At 35.8% G+C, this 17,124-nt stretch overlaps 1 protein-coding gene across 1 annotated transcript; it reads right to left on the reverse strand.

Moving 5' to 3' along the window:
• Positions 1-1,350: 1,350 nt before the first annotated feature.
• Mdh1 (malate dehydrogenase 1) lies at positions 1,351-17,121 on the reverse strand. The gene is made up of 9 exons (XM_004849985.4): positions 16,935-17,121; positions 11,799-11,897; positions 11,338-11,434; positions 9,815-9,990; positions 8,108-8,230; positions 3,534-3,710; positions 2,880-2,993; positions 2,282-2,371; positions 1,351-1,680 (listed from the first exon to the last, which is right to left on the reverse strand). Exons 1-9 carry the CDS (start codon positions 16,935-16,937, stop codon positions 1,555-1,557), a joined length of 1,005 nt encoding a protein of 334 aa, XP_004850042.1. The 5' UTR covers positions 16,938-17,121; the 3' UTR covers positions 1,351-1,554.
• Between the last annotated feature and the right edge of the window lie 3 nt (positions 17,122-17,124).

Consider the following 17,124-nt stretch of genomic DNA (forward strand, 5'->3'; position numbering starts at 1 on the left):
TTTTCATGCTTCTAATCAAGTAACTTTTCTTCTAAAGATGTTTGATTCATTTGTTTTTCTTCTCTCCTGGCTTATGTAAGGAAGAAAGACAGTAATGAAAGAGGAACCCAACAGGAAGGGATAACAATATGCTTTCTTCCACCTTCCAGTCACCCTCTAGTACCCTTTATTGGCAGATTTGATTTAATTTTTTTATTTTCTTTTTGGTACCAGGGACCGAACTCGGGTCCTTGCGCTTGCGCAGCAGGTGACGAAACCACTGAGCTAAATCCCCGGCCCAAATGGCAGATTTTAAACACAGAGCAGCTGAAAAGAAATGTGGTTTGCAGTGTCCCAGTCCCATTGTTGTAAGAATATAGAAGGGTGACTTTGGAACTGGAACATTAATGTTATATATTCATATTTTATACAAATTTATTCTATGAAATATTTTATGTTTCTAAGTAATCGTTTTAAAGGTATCTCCATTCACTTTTCTGAATCATATGAAATATGAGATAATTATACAGGTAATTTAAAATGATAAATCTAACCAATAAGTATTTGAGTATCCATGAAGAGCATTACATCAGGCCTGAGAACTGTACAGTATTGAGTGTTATGTGTGGCAATGCATTAAGCACAAGGATGAAAAGATATAGTGCCTTCTATTCTTATGAGAATTTTTAAAAAGTATTTTTTAACGGTATGTTTTTCATAAAATAGATTGTGAACATTAACACTAACAAATTTCTCTGGCATTTACTGGTTATGAGATATAAATAACTTCTTATGCTGCTACACAGGAATACCTAATTACTACCATTCCTATCATAAAAATGAGCATTCTAATTTCATCCAATGGCATAAACTTAACAGAATATCATTTGCAACCTATTTAACAGCAAATTTTAAAATAAAATCATCCAGAAAACATGAATAATCTTCAAGATTTTAAAATCAATGTTTGCCTACTGTGGGTAATGTTTAAAAATACACTGTGAAATAGACCAATTCATTACCATGAAGTAGGTTGTCCTATCCTATTTAAATACCAAATAATACAACAGATTCATGCTTCATTATGTAACATGTTCCAAATTTATTATCTTTCTCTTTTTTTCAGATGAGTCTTGTTATGTTGCCTAAGCTCCCCTGAACTTGTGATTCTCCTGCCTCAAGTCTCCTGAGTAGCTGGAATTACAAGCACATACCAACATGGCATCTGTCTTCCCTTTCCATGTTTCTTTGTTCTTTTTTAAAACAACAAGGACAACAAAAATTATAATCCCTTCAGCAAGCTGGGAAACATGCAAGTCTGTTTTCAGAATAAATACTACACATTAGCTATTAATTCTCAATTTGAGTCACTTTCACTTGAATATATTTTATTTAGGATGCAGCACTAACAACATGATGATAGACTTACACACAAATGTGTACTAAGCAGCACACGATCTTTAAAATGTGTTGCTTTTCACAAGTAATTTATAGCATTATTGTGTACTAGAGTCAAAGACGACATTTAGATTCCTCAGCTTTGGGGCATTTAGTAACATCAAAATGATTGCCTAGTCATGCTGAGGAAAGAAATTCAAAAGCAGTTTCTTTTTCTTCTGCCAGTTCCTTTGCAGTAAGATCCATCTTCTCACGTGAGAAATCATTAATAGGGAGACCTTCAACAAACTTCCAGGTCTTACTCTGTTTGAAAATAAGAGATTTAAATGAAACTACAACTGATCTTCCAGCAAGCAACAACCTAGTATGAATTCATATCCAGATGTGTATCTACCTTAAAGTTTGATTTAAAAAATAAGTAAATAATCCAGATTTATTTTTTCAATGCTGGGGATCAAACCCAGGACTCTTGTGCACGATGAGAAGCACTCTATCATTAAGCACACCCCTAACCTGGAATCCAAATTTTAATTAACAGATAATTCTGTATAAAAAGTAAACACTTGAATTTAAAATCTATCAAATCTTGAAAAAAAATCTATAAAAACCATTGACATTAGTATGGTTATAATAAGGAGCAACACTACTGAGAATCATTACATTATTTAGAAACAAGATATAATTTGCAGATATCTAATATTAGAGAAGTAATAATATATCCAGTAGGAAGAGTTGAATCTTGCTTTCCAGATTAATTTCAATGTTTTGATGACCTGAAGTTGTGATACATACATAAAAAAACTGAGAAAAAATGTTTAATTTGGTAAATTAATAATTTTCTAGGCCAAATTATTCCACTTTTGAGAAAAGCATGTAACTATTTTTTCACCTCAAAACACCTTACCTTGATTACAACAGGAAATGAATAGAGCAGATCATCAGGAATACCATAGGAGTTGCCATCAGAGATAACACCCATGGACACGAACTCTCCCTGAAAAAAAAAAATTATACATTCTTACAGTGTACAGGGAGTAGTTTACCAACCAACACATGAACTAACAAAATTAAACCAGATGACTTTCTTATTATGTGCATAACTTCATTACTGTAAAGGAATGATGACCAACACCTGGCATTTCCATGACAAGCTAATTTTCATGTATATTATATCATTTTACTCTTCTTCCACATTATCTGTGAAGTAGGCTGGAGAAACATAATCCTTATTATAAACATGGGGAAACTGGCCCAATGCTGATGTGAAAATGAAAATGGTTTTCCATGTAAAATCTCACTTAATCCTCACAATTATGTGACATCATGTAACAGATGACAAAACAGCTCAGTAAGGTTAAGTAACTTTCTGAAGGTTATTTGGTTTGTAGGGAGTTGAGCTGGGAAATGATCTAATTGGCTTGACTGCTAAGGCTAGGGTTTTTACTTTATAGTATTAGGGAACAAAATAAAAAGAGTGGGTTGTGCACTCACTGAGTCCTTACCTCTGGGGTTCCAAACCAGATGTTTCTGATGTGGTCTGCAATGGCTTTCGCAGCAGACATTGCACTGGATAGTTTCCGAGCTTTGATGACAGCTGCACCACGCTGCTGCACAGTCTGAATGGGAGCAGACAGAGGCAGCAAGTGGTGTTACTTAATTATGCTAGTAAAATTTTCATTAGTTCCAAGTTGACCCTGAGGTGAAAGGCTACAACCACAGCTTAATATATCTCCTCCAAAATCATGCAACTACCCAATGCTGACTTTACTAACCTAATTCACTTATAACCATCAGTCTTTCTGAAGACAGAAAAGTACAAACTTCCATAGGACATATAACATACTTTATACAAATAAATGGATCTTGGTTAAAAAAACAAAACAAAACAGAACACCCAGGTGACTAGAGGGTAGTCTAATTTTTCCCACTTTGACAAATCAATCTCAATTGCTACACAACAGATAAGATCATAGTGGATTGTGACCAGCTGTGTAAGATGCCAAGATGCCAAAAGAAACTATGTAGTCCTCAGAGCAAATGTGAAAGACCTGCTGTCTGTGAGGTTTCCCTTTCACCTCTTGAGACACTCGGGTCAGCACTATGGCATATCTCTCCAGACTTCTTTATGCTTGGCTGTTAACTCAGACTTTTCTTACCGTGATGAAGTCTCCCTTAAGCCAACTGTCATCTTTCAGAGCTTCATAAACACCAACTTCCTTTCCATGCAATTTCACTTTGGCATGGTTGACATCTGGATATTGAGTCGAGGAATGGTTTCCCCAGATGATGACATTCTTTACATCATCAGCAGTCACACCAAGTTTAAGAGCAATCTAATCCAATTTAAAAGAAATACATTATTAGACAAATGACTTTTATTTCAAATTGTGACCTGTTTGAAAAAGTTCCTTAAGAAAAGATGAAAAAGCTTTTGAAATGTTAAAAGGATATCAAAAGGATTTATAAAAAGTGCAAATTTTATTGCTTGGTAATTTCATAAAATGGCTTCACTGGGTTAATGAAACATTTTTGGGTAGACTTTTTATGTACAATATTGAAGAGCACAGACCATCTGATAATTTGTTAAATAATGTACTAGTATAGTAGATTTATCAAATATAAGGCATCAACCAAGAGGCTAACATTTCTTGAGTACATAAATGTGACCTTTGTTTTGTTGTTAATGCTTCCATGGAGATATCTCTTTAGTACTTTGGAGAAATCAGGTGTTTTAGGTACTTTCCCCATATTCAGGTAAAATTTTTATAATGGATCGATACAAATCAATTTTCTTTCTTTTTTTTTTTGGTACCAGGGATCAAACTCGGGACCTCGCGCTTGCGAGGCAGGCGCCAGAACCACTGAGCTAAATCCCTGGCCCACAAATCAATTTTCAATTGATTTTATGCATGAAATTTTGGAGTTGGAAGGGACTCACATTACCAAACTATGACCTCCCATACCAAAGTATGATAGGTTAAGACACTGAAAAGAGGTTAAATATAACAACTTATACATATGTGTGTATCCATCTATCTATACACATGCACCTTGACTTATGATGCACTTATATTCTAACATTATTGTTAAGCTGAAAATAATTTAAGTTGAAATGAATTTAATACACCTAACTAGTGAACATCATAACTTAACCAAGCCTACCTTAAATGTGCTCATTTATTTTAGCTTACAATTGGGCAAATTCATCCTAACACAAAGCCTACTTTATTAGTGTTAAATATATTATTTAAAAGTATCTATAGATTTATGAAGACCTGTATCTATATTACCTTGGGCAAGTAATGCAAGATGTTTTCAATCAAGAACTTAAGATCTCATAACCACCTTGAATGTCAGATTCAACTACTCCAAAGTAAAATGAAGATGAAGTGCCTGTAGGCCTCTCCTCCCCACAATTCTTCTTGGGATCCCTCACTTTCTTTGTTCATGCTGCCTACCCCTTCTTGCTCCTTTGATCTCTTTAGCTAATCTAGTTCTGTCTGGATAGCAAAGGCCAGGTACTTTGCACTCAACAGATGTCATTTTATCATTCACGTTGGAGCTAGTCTAAATTAACATGCACCCAGAATAACTGTTCCTTGATTCTTAAGACACATTTCATGTCTGTCATATAGATCTGTTAAAGACTTTGACTAATTCCCCAGCCCTAGTAATTTTCTTCCCCTTCATACGAGTTAACTGGTATTGTCAAATTATCTTGTCAGCAGACATACATATAGCTCTGGTTTGCAAATACAAAGAGGAGTTCTGATAGTGATAAATAGTTACTAGGCAGCTAAGATCTCTTAAGTTTTAAAACAAGTTACGTAAGACTAGTCGACATCATGTAAGAAAAATTTATCTTTGGATTTATTATTTTCTCTCCAGATAAACAACTTTCGTAAGAGGAAGAAACTGCTTCTTAAAAGCTCCCTAAAAGCTTTCTCTGTGCCAGAATGACATGTTGAAACACTACCTAACCACGGGCATGTGAAGAACGTGACTGCATGCCAGAAGGGATGGTTAAAGTGTGATGAGCTAGATTTTCCCCTCTGGGCTCATTCATGACTTTTGCCCTCCAAAGAAAAACCATTTCAGGCCCTGGGACAAAACAGCACTCCCAAATACCTCTGGAAGCAGAATATTCCAATGTCTGCCTCCAATAAAACCTCGGATGAAACAACAAAAAGAAATGTCAGTGTTGTCATTTTACCTCTTATCCCCTGTAAGAGCTAAGTAAGTAACAATAGAGCAATGAAGAACTGACAACTGCAACTCATACAACATCTTGTCTCCAGTCATTCAAACAAATTCTCATTCCTTCCTCAGATCCTGCCCACTGTCTAAAGCTTTTCAGGGAATATTCGTAGCATTTTCTTCCCAATGACCTTCTAGATTAACTGGAATATTGAGGGAGATATTCCTAAGGTGTGGCTCTTTTCAACTTCAGGCTATAAATCTTTTTTTTTGATATCGGGAATCAAACTCAGGACCCTGCACTTGCCAGGCAGGCAAGGTGCTGCTGAGCTACATCCCTGACCCAGGCTGTATATCTTTTTTTGTTTTTTTTTTAAACTGCAAATCATTTTTTATTATAATTTTCAAAAAATGTTTCCATTGTCTTCTAAGATCCTTTGTTGCTGCTGAATGGTTCAGTCTCATTATGATTTCCCAGCCCTTTGTGACCTTCTAATTTCTAGGTACTTCTATTTCCAGTTTTCTGAGATTTCATGACAATGTGCTCAGGCGGGCATCTTTTTGTTTGTTTCTCAGTGTTCTGTACCCTCAGCAAACCCTTTCTATCTGGAACTTCTTCTGGTTCAGCAACATTTTCTTGTAGTTTATCTCCAATAATTTTTCCTAATTATTTCCTCTATTATCGATTCCTGAACTTTCTGGCATGCTCCTCTAAGTCTTCTTATCCTAAATCTCCCATTTCCACTCTGTATTTTTCAATTAACTTTCCTGGGGAGATCTTCACAACTTTTATCACACACTTCTTCTATTCACTTTGTTTCTTTTTGCCATCATATTTTTAAAGGTACCAGGGGCTCTTTATATTCTCAGAACACCCCATTTCATCTGTCACCCCTTTTATTTTTTTCATAGAAGCATCAACTTTTATGTCAGTCAAGACATTAATTAGTATTTTAAAGCCTTCTGGCTCCTGCACTGTCTCTTCCTCTGTTGGATTTGTAGGGCTAATCTTCACCATACTCAAGGGTTTCTTCAGCTATTTGGTGACCCAGGGCTGTAACTCACTGCAGAGCAAGGTGTTAATGTGCTCTCAGAGCCGCACACAGTCTGACTTGGCTGAATGGACCTTGGTGGGAGGCTGGGTGCACAGGGATCCGGAGCTCAGAAGGGTAACAGTTACCTGGGGTGGCTTTGATCTGGTTTGTCTTCCCAGGCTGTATATCTCTTAATAAAAACAAAATCAACAACAGCAAGAGCAGTAAACTTTTACCATATTTGAGTATGTGACAGGTACCATGCTAATGGCTTAAAATGGATCTTAATTCATACAACTCTTTGAGGTAGATATAATTATTATTCTATTTTATAGCTTGACTATGCTTTCTCAAGGTCACAGAGTCAATAAGTAGATTTGATCCCTGATTCCATTATGTAAGAACATGCACAGGGTTTGTTTCAAGTCAGGGAAATCTAAGAGGCTCCGTCATTTACTAGCTATATGACTTAAAGCAGGTTCCCTGACTTCTCTGGGATCCAGGTTTCCTACCTGTAAAACGAGGATAATAATGAAATTTTTCTTATAGCTATTATAAAAATTAAAGGAAAGATTATATATAAGACATTCAGCTTACAGTAGAAGCTTAACAAATATAAATTCTTTTCTCTCAGTTTAAGATGATGGTTTTTCAACTTTGACCTCACTTCATCTTTTGGTTAAAAAAGTTTTCTTGAAACTAAGTAAAGATGTCATCTGTAGAAGAAAAAGCACTCTACTCATAGACCCATGTGGCAGTGATGACCTGAGGATGAAGAGGGATGGCCAGAAAAGTGCTAGGGAAAAGGAAACAGGCTATGTCTGAGAACTAAAACTTTCACCTGACTTCCAAGGGAACCAGGACCAGTTAAGAGCTGAGAAATCCTAGAAAACTAGCTTGATGGATGGCCTGTTTTCTAATTTTTTGAAAAACTATTGTTAATCTCCTGGTACCTGACTTCTTGGCATATTTACCTGAGGTTCCAAGGGGTAGGGAAAATTACAACAATTTAAAGCTTAGTTCCTTAGTAGTGAAAATAGGAAATATTATGAACACTACAGAATATTATAAAGATACAAAATTGAAAACTAAATAAAATATATTAAAATTTATACTTGATTGCTTAGCTGCAGGGAAAAATAACCCAAGTACACAGAACTCAAGTCTTTCATTTTATAATCTCACATATCTGAAAAAATTAAATTACATAATATCATGTAAGTTATTTACATTAGTAACTAATTCTAACTACCAAGAGAATATCAATAACTCCATTCAATTATCATTAGCAATTTAAATAGAGTTGAAGACAAAATTAAGTATGAAGTCCAGCTTCTGGTCCTTATAACAGATTTAAAGATTATCTAATATATTTAATAATAATTTACTAAAAGGAATGGTTTCCTATACACACACAAAAAAGGAAAAGGCAGGATTTTCTTATTTTAAAAGCATTTTAAAGCTGAAATTTTTAAGATTTTAAAAGGCATTTCTCTTACTTGAGATTTAGCTCTGTTGTGATCCAAACGAGTCAAGCAACTGAAGCTCTCCTTGGGGATGGATGGAGCCGACTTACAGGCAGTCAGACAGTTGGTATTTGCTGGATTTCCCACAACAATGACCTAGGATGCATGGGAAGCCCAGAAGTTACAAACTGTATTCTTACTAAGTAAATTATTTTAGAATTTGATTGAAAAATGTATAATAGGTAACTACATATTAAATTTGCATGAGCTAAATTATATATATAACACACCATTGTAGTTTGTAGGTTTCTATCCTCCTAAAAACTTTGTTTGCCTGTCTTATTAGTGCTTGGTGTTACTGAAAATATTGATAGAGGTGTTTTACATATATAAATCACTTTCCATTTGGCAATGTTTAATTCTAAGATACATGTCTCTATTTTGTTAGGCCAAAATAGAGCCAGAGCATTTATCTACCCACCCCTCCACACACACTTACAAATCCAAACAAAAAAACCCAAGTAATTTAAGGCTCTATTCTCAGTGTTTGATTCATTCATACTTCTATTTGGGTTTTAGAACAATTTTTCTCTATGAATAAAGTCTTCCTCAAACTTGCCTAACTCTAAGAATTTCCTGTTCTATTTGCTAAAATACAGATTGTCACCTCTCTCTCCCCCGAGATCTGATGAGTTAATCTTTAGCAGAAAACACTTCAGGTTATTTTGTATTGGGAAGGTGAAACACTGAAATATAACGTGGTACAGGAGAATGTATACATGGACTTTTGACTTTTTTTTTTGGTACCAGGGATCGAACTCGGGTCCTTGCACTTGCGCAGCAGGCAGCGAAACCACTGAGCTAAATCCCCGGCCCCTACGTGGACTTTTAAGTTATGTGGATCTTTATTAAAATAATTTAAAAAATATTACTTTGAAATACTGTCCAAATTTACAGAGAAGCTACGAGTATATTATAAAGATTGATTCCCATCATCACTTTATCTATACTCCTCAATTTGTTCCACCCATCTCACTTCCCTTTCTCTCTCTATACACACACACACTTTAATTTTGTTATTGGCTCATTTGAGAAGCTACAGCTAAGATATTACTTCATTGCCCCTAAGTACTCCAGTGTTGAGTACTTCTTCCAAACTATGACACTTTGCAGTGGTGGGATAACTGTGTCAACAGTACTACAAATCTAGACAGCCTGGATGGCCTTGTACTCATCTACCAAAAAACCTGTGATTTTCTACTCAACACATTTTTATTATTTTCTGTTAATGATTACAGAAAGTAAAAGTGAACTATTTAAAAAGAAGTGTATAAAAAGCAAAAATTTCATACTGATCTCCCTCCACAATCACCTACACAACTCTAAATGCCTGAACAAGTATTTCCACACAGCAAAAAGGCACCAGAAAGTTCTGTGTCTTCTGTATGAGTTTAAGAACCAATACTAAATTTCTGTGTCATAGTAGTGAGCAAATGTTTTTGAGCACCTGTACTTATAGATTTCTATACTCATAGAAAAAAGATCCAGAAAGGGAGATCTATATTTACTGAACATTGCACAGAACTGGAAAAAAAAAAAGGAGGGAGCAAACAATTTTCTTTTCACTTAAATGCTGAAAGCACAAGTTTCAAATGCAAGTAATGAAAAACCTAACAGTTTTGGTTACTGTGAATGAAATGAAAAACCTAGTAGTAGGAAAAACCTAACAGTACTGATTACCTTAACTGACTTTTTGGCATATTTATCCAAGGCTGCACCCTGGCTTTTGAAGATTTTCACATTTGCTTTCAGTAAATCTTTCCTCTCCATGCCTTCCCTTCTTGGCATGGAGCCCACAAGAACAGCCACGTCCAGGTCTTTGAAGGCAACTTCTTCTTTATCTGTTGCAATAACATCTGCAGACAATATATAGAGCTACTTAAATACCCAAGTCTGAACTTCTATTTTTCACATTGAATCTAGTCATTCATTTTTACACTTTATAGCAAACTGTTTACTATTATATCTTACAGTGATAGACTTTCCTGGGACATATCATCAGCAGAAATGTCAACAAATTTATTTTCTTCTTCTCATTTCATTAATTATTTCAATTAAAAAACTCTTTCCTAATTCTATATGGTACAAAGTATTATACTACTTTCAAAGAAACATTGGCTATTCACAATTATTATGACAGATAACACAAAAGAGCAACTAATTCACCGAACCTTTAAACTGTATTTACTTCAAGGTCTAAGACAAAGATCACAAATTTAAAAATAGTATATGTTTACTGAGTACTGTGCCAGGCATAATGCTACCTTGCCACAACGTCAGTGTAATAAACACACACAACTTGCTTTTTGATTAAGAATATGTATCTTTGCTTTCTTTTGTTAACTGCTATTAAAAAAGCCATGACCAATATTCAGCATATTATTGCTAAATTTTTAGGCCAGGGAACTTGTGTCAGTCAGGGTTTTTTGGCCCCCCACTAGGCATATGCAGGAATACCAGTGAGAGGACAAAAATACACATCTTCCTCTTCCCAGCCACACATCCATACCTGCTGAACTTTCCCTTCACTGCCATATTCATAGCTACCAAAGGGCAACCTGGTCCCATTAGACAGTAGAGGGAACTCAATAGAGAAGGTACTGTGACTGGGAAAAAGCAATAGAAGAAGTTAATTTGGAAAAGAGTTGTGTGGAAAAGAAAGGGAGACAGCAGAAAAGTTGAGGCCCAGTCATGTATTCTTTCATAGAACTATGCAACCAAATGATTTAGATGGCAGAATTTCTATGCTAGTAGATGTTTATTGAATGGATAAATGAACTTCAAGGAAGGTTTTTCTTGGGAGATAAATATATTATATTGTTTTGTGCAAACTTCTAGAAAAGTTATCATTGATAAATCTTTACCAAAAGAAAAAGACTACAAAGTATAGTTAAAGAAAAATATTCGTTTGTTTACAATCTGACTTGATATTTTAACAAACTTTTCAATCAAATTTAAGACTTCTATCTTACGTTTGAATAATAGTTCAATGATTCTCAAAGGCATTCAGTTGAACTCTTGTGGGTTTTTTCAAAATAGGTAGTACATAGGCCAATTTATACTATATTTCATTGTTTCTCATGTTTACCCTTATTCCTGGTATACGTGTTAAAAAGTAGTTAAAAAATATCTGTATGAAATAATTTCAATTGGTAGTCTTTAGACATAATAGGATAGTATAAAATCCTTCCTCTTCAACTCACCTTTCAGGAGGGGAAGGGCACAGTCTTGCAGTTCCATTAGGACCCCATCCAGAACAGTCATCATAGGAGTGATATCTAACAGCACAAGAATTATAGGCTGCCAAAAAGCAAGGACAGCACTTGTCAGTGTAGGTCATGTCATTTAGCACAAAAATGTCCTTTTGCAGTTTTTGTTTATATGCATAATTCCTACTACTTGATGGTAATAAACACTTTAAGAGCTAACACTATGCCACTTTCAGATGACTGGCATCTCTGGAATAGTCCTGATTTGCAAACTGTTTTCAGTGCCCGGAGGGATGCATAAAAATACCTTACTGACTTTCACTTGTAGCAATGTGCCTATTACATTTATCAGGACTATCCAACATTCACCACTTTATGATTTATTTGCAACTAAATACAGAGTTTTATTAATGACATTCTCACACTAATGCCAAGATTTAGAGACTTGCCCCTACCTGGTCTTTACCAAAGACAGATCCATTTCCAATGCTGTATAACAGTGAATATGCAATTTGACCAGCTGCTCCAGTCACAAGGACTCTGATTGGTTCAGACTGTAAAGAAAGACCCATTCAGATCGTATTAAAAGTGTTATTTTACCTTAGGGATTCAAGATTTTAATAAAAGAAGCACATACATTAAAAGCAAATGTAAAATTTTAAAATCTCTTTGCATTAGCTTAGTAGAAATTACTTGGTCTGGAAAATACAGTATGCAAAACTTACAGAACAGCTACATATTTTATGTGGTGTTATTTAACTCTCACTCTATAAGGTACACAAAGTGTTACCCTGAATTTGCTTACAGGATCTATCCATCTTTTAAAGAATATTTTATTACTGAAACAGGCCCAACAATTTCAATGTGTGCATTATGTGGCTATACCAACCCTGGTGAGAAAAGCCTTACAAATCCTTATTATGCAAATCTCCCAACTCTTACCTGCTCACTAGAATCTTTCATACTAGCCAGAGGAGCAACAGTGGTTAAAACTTTTCACTTACACCAAGTCAAACTTAAAAAAACCCTTAACTACCTAAGAGGAAAAATAAGCCTTTAAGAAGAAAAAAAGGTAGTATCTGTATTATCATAAATTGTAAATAACAAGAGTAACATGTAGGGATAGTTGACAATCTGATTCCAAAGGAAACTTATTTTTGAAAGGATGGGGATACATACGAAGAGCATAATAGTTATAATATTGAAAGTAGCCTTATAAATTCAACAGACTCAGAATAAGACACAGGGAGAAAATATTGAGATTTAAAGTGATGAGCTCAGGGGCCGGGGATTTAGCTCAGTGGTTTCACTGCCTGCTGTGCAAGCGCGAGGACCGGAATTCAATCTCTGGTACCAATAAATAAATAAATAAATAAATAAATAAAAAAAAATAAAGCGATGAGCTCAAGTCATTTAAATAAGGTTAAATTAAGCTCAGAGAATTTTAAAACATAGAATCAAGGTCAACTTTTCCTTTCCCTGACAATGTTGGGTACATGTGACTCTACTATGTCACCTCTATCCCTTCCTGCATGGAGAAATGGCCAATTGAATTGATTAGGGAATAGCAATGTTGGATTTGTTTTTATTCAAAATTCCCTCTTCCAGATGAGTCATGCATCTGAGATGGAAAAAGGTTAGATGACCTTGAAGGATCCTTTTAACCTTCTAACCCTAAGCACTGAAGTCAGCGCACTCAGCAACATGGTTTTGAAAGAAATCAAAGGTTAAAAAAAAGGATGAGGAAAGAAGTATCAACTGTTACAGAAAAATAAATTTGACCATAGCAGACTGTATGTGCACTTCTTCCTCAGAGATGTGACCAGCATGGGAATAGAAAACAAACAAATCCCCATGAAAACTATGTCTCGTCTTCATCTTTTCAGCAACTTTTCCTCAGTCCTTTATATCCCCAAATATACAAAATATGTTAATTTCCTAAGTCAGTTTTAACAAAATACATATTAATATTCCCCAAAGACTAGATTTATAAAGAACACTAAATGTTAGTCTATATGGTTATTTTTTATTTTATTAAACTACATGATGTTTATATTCTGATCTGTCATTATTATGGCTTATACGTCTTTTATTGTCATTTTCCTTTCCCCCGTAAGGTCAAGTAGAGTAGATAAGGAAAAGGAAAGGAAATAGAGGATGAAATTATTCCCCCTTCCCCTTTAGAATGCAACGTCTTCAAGGCAGGAGCTCATCTGCTGTATTTTATTTTGGGGGAGGGGGTGGTCTACTTTATTTATGGCTGTTATCTGAACTAACTAGAACATCTGACACATAGTTGGACATCTGCTGAAGAAATAGCTGGATCTTGAAAATACTATTGCCCCAGAGACATAAATTTGTAAGAATTGAGAGTATACAGAATATGTGTTTAAAATTTTTTAAAAAGATATTTATTCATTTTATACTTGCATTGAGAAGGCTGGAAACTTAGGTACCATAAATAATATTTTGGGCTATAGTAAGCAATATTATCTCACTAGTTTTTAAGTTATAGTTTTATCAATCAACTGATAAATTTATCTCATTGAAGTCATACATGAAACAAGGTATCACTGAATTCCTATCAGGTACTTGGTACTATTTTAGGCCAGGGAATCTATTAGTAAACCATTTGAATTTAGAAAAGGGATAAGTCAATTCTCTGAAATGGGGCTAGAAGCTGTGTAGAAAAAGATGGCCTTTGGAGCCAAACTTTTCTAGGCTCATGTACTGGCTCCACATCTCATTAGCTATATATTCTTGGCAAATTACTTAACATCTCTGTATTGTTTCCATATAGTAAAACAGAGATAATAATAGCAGGTTGCTAACAAATTGCAGTTTTAAGGACTGAGATTAGTTCACATACAAAGCACAAAGAATAGTATGAAGCAAATATTACAGATACAGGTTTCCATCACCACCAATCTCTAAGGATTCCTTTTTTTTTTTGTTTGGAGACAAGGTCTTGCTAAGTTGCCCAGGTTGGTCTCAAACTTGCAACTCTTCTGGCCTTGGTCTTCTGAATAGCTAGGCTCCTCTAAGGATTCTTATAGCCAATGGCTTTCTATTTACGTCTCTATTACTCTATCTACTAGACTGTGAAGAATACTGACAGGAGTCTCACTTTGACCCAAATCTTTGACTCATACAGTATTCAACAAATATTTGTGGAATGAATGAAAGGGTAAAGAAAAACAAACACATTGTACTTTAATGTAAATAAGCTGGGTCACGAAATGAGGAGGAAAACACATAGCTCTATCCATAAAGCTTAACCTCTCAGAAAGTCAACTAGATGACTAGAACAGAATAATGCAGTCAATTTCAGCTACTAAAAATGTGTTCAAAGTATCAGTCTTTAGTGCAGGGGTTGTGGTCAACTAACAATCTGCTAATTTCACCAGTAGTTTCCTTCTGCAAATTCTTTTCATAGGTAGGTAATTTTATCTTGTTAAAGAGTAGTATGAAGCCTAGTTAGTGTATGAATGATGGTGAATAGGTAAAGGAAGCACATATTTAGTTCTTACTGTGTCCGCCCCAGCCCCCAGGCTCTTACTGTTCTTTTGCAACCTTGCAGTTGAGAAGCAGTAAGGTAGGAGAGTCTGGCTGACTGACTTCTCACTATGCTACTGTGTGAACACAGGTTACTATTCTTTGCTCAGATAACTGGGCAGTCTGCCAAGATCCAAGAAGGAATGTCTTTGCTCTAGGCAGGGTACTAATGACCTTCCTGCAGATGCAGGCTGTCTTGAGAATGTGCTGAGGTCTCAGCTGCAAAGCTTGAATTTAATTATTCCTTCTGTTATTTCACAGAAAAATACATGCATTCCTTATTTTCTAGTTTATATACATTTTTATTACATATATACATATATATATTTGTAATACAAAATACAAGTGGTACCATTCAGATTCCTTCAGTTTTTTCCTATGGGCTTCAACTTACAGACACAAGGAAAGAATTTTCTCCTTTAGCTCCTCCTTTAAATTGGCTTAACAAAAGACGGCTCTCTTGTAAATCACTGATTATTCACGCTCTTCTGAAGAGGCAAGAAGATTTTGAGTCATGTGAAATAGCAAACTGACAGCATTCTTCCACATGGACCATTTCGGTGTTATCTGATATCCTGGTGACCTTCCAGGAGAAAGCCTGGCTTATGTCTAGTGAGTAGCAAAAACAAAGCAAAAATCCGAGCCCTAGATCTCTCTGTGACCTTGGGAAAAAAATCACTTGACTTCACCATGCTACATTTTAAGGTTAGATGAAATCGTCTCCAAGTTACCCTTCAATTTCAGTATTCTGAATTACAAGGAATAAAGCTATCAGGTAATTTACATGCTGGCAACATAGTTGAGTTAATATTTGCAGTATGCGCTTATATATCATCATAGAACATCAGCTACTAAAATAAAATCTTAGAATGACTTGACACAATAATGATAAAATGGAGTGTGACCTTGAGCAAATCATGTTCTCTCTGGATCTCAATAAATTCAAGTTTCATTAGTTCTGATATTAAAAGTCTGAAGTTCTCTGATAAGAAGTACCTCTGCCTTCTTAAGACTATTAAGAAAGAAACCACTGAAACCGTAATTTAAATGATTATGTTATTTTGATAAAATAATTAGGAAAACAATTACTGGGAATTAGTAGCTGTCCTCCTTTGTCCACTTATGACGCTTATGGAGTAATGCCCATGCTTTGAAAACATATCTTTTCAGGTTCTGGAAAACTTCCAATTCAATCAAACACTTCCTCACATTCTGCAGTCATCTTAGTATTTTGAGAAAGGAGGAAAAACATTTCCAAATATAAATACAAGTCCTGAAGCAATTTCTCTCAATATGACAGCAAATGTCACCTTCAAAGAGCCTGGAGATTATTCCTATGTCACAGTTCCCCCCCCCCCCCAGCAGGACAAAATATGCAGCTCTAATACCGTTACGATGAAAAGTAGTGCTTCTGAAATTCAAAAAAACGTTGAACAGTAAAAAAAACACGTGCACTAGTCATTTGGCTACTGATTCTACTGTGCCCTGGCATTACAAAAAGAGATCAATGAAGAAATTTTAAATATTTTGTTAGCTTACATATGTCGGAAAGCTATCTCCTGAAAATGCAGATCGTAATCTGGAACACTAGGTGAACACAACCTTAATAGTCGAGAGCCTTTTGCTGTAAAAGGCTTTGAGATAAAAGCTCTTAAAATAGTATGGCTTAAGAGAAGGGGGGAAAAAAAAGGTTAGGGCGCAAATCTCCCTTCCCATCAAACCTCATCGTCCTGAGCTTGCCCTATTACAAACCTTCGGGGAAAATCAGGACTCGTTTTTTGTCCCCCGTTATACAACAGGATTAGGACCGAGTTTCTTCAAGGGCAGTGATTTCTCCAGAGGCCTACTAAAAGCCCCCAGGAGGAAAGCAAGTAGTTCTCAATTGCCGGGTTATTGCAGCAGTCCCCAGCTGAGGGGGAGCTTTGCAAACGGCTCAAAGGTCAGTGCTTTGCACTGTTGCCTACTAAAAATCTTTCAAGTTCAAGAACTCCTGCACCCACGCTGGAAGTGACCAGGAGCCAGGGGCCCACACTCACCATGACTGGAAACTGCGCAGACAATTTCTGCACCTGCAGAACGAGCCTCGGGAAGTCAGGTCACCTCTAGCTCGGAACCGAGTCGTAGAAGGCGCTTGGTGCCAGTCAGAAAAGGCTCGGTCCCGGATGCGGTGCCCTCTGGGAAATGTAGTTTACACCACTGGCCCCAGTGCAGCCTCCATGCATTCTC

This window comes from Heterocephalus glaber, unplaced genomic scaffold (genome assembly GCF_053883595.1).
Source record: "Heterocephalus glaber isolate CG9 unplaced genomic scaffold, H.glaber_assembly_v1.0 deba00001457, whole genome shotgun sequence".
Classification (NCBI taxonomy): domain Eukaryota; kingdom Metazoa; phylum Chordata; class Mammalia; order Rodentia; family Bathyergidae; genus Heterocephalus; species Heterocephalus glaber.

What these genes read in the sequence shown, in the direction of transcription:
- Mdh1 (XM_004849985.4), bottom strand. An exon ending in CTGTCTTTGGTAAAGACCAG is followed by an intron (nt 11,435 to 11,798) that starts GTAGGGGCAAGT and finishes GCTTTTTGGCAG; the next exon opens with CCTATAATTCTTGTGCTGTT. An exon ending in TCTGGTTTGGAACCCCAGAG is followed by an intron (nt 2,372 to 2,879) that starts GTAAGGACTCAG and finishes TTTTTTTTTCAG; the next exon opens with GGAGAGTTCGTGTCCATGGG.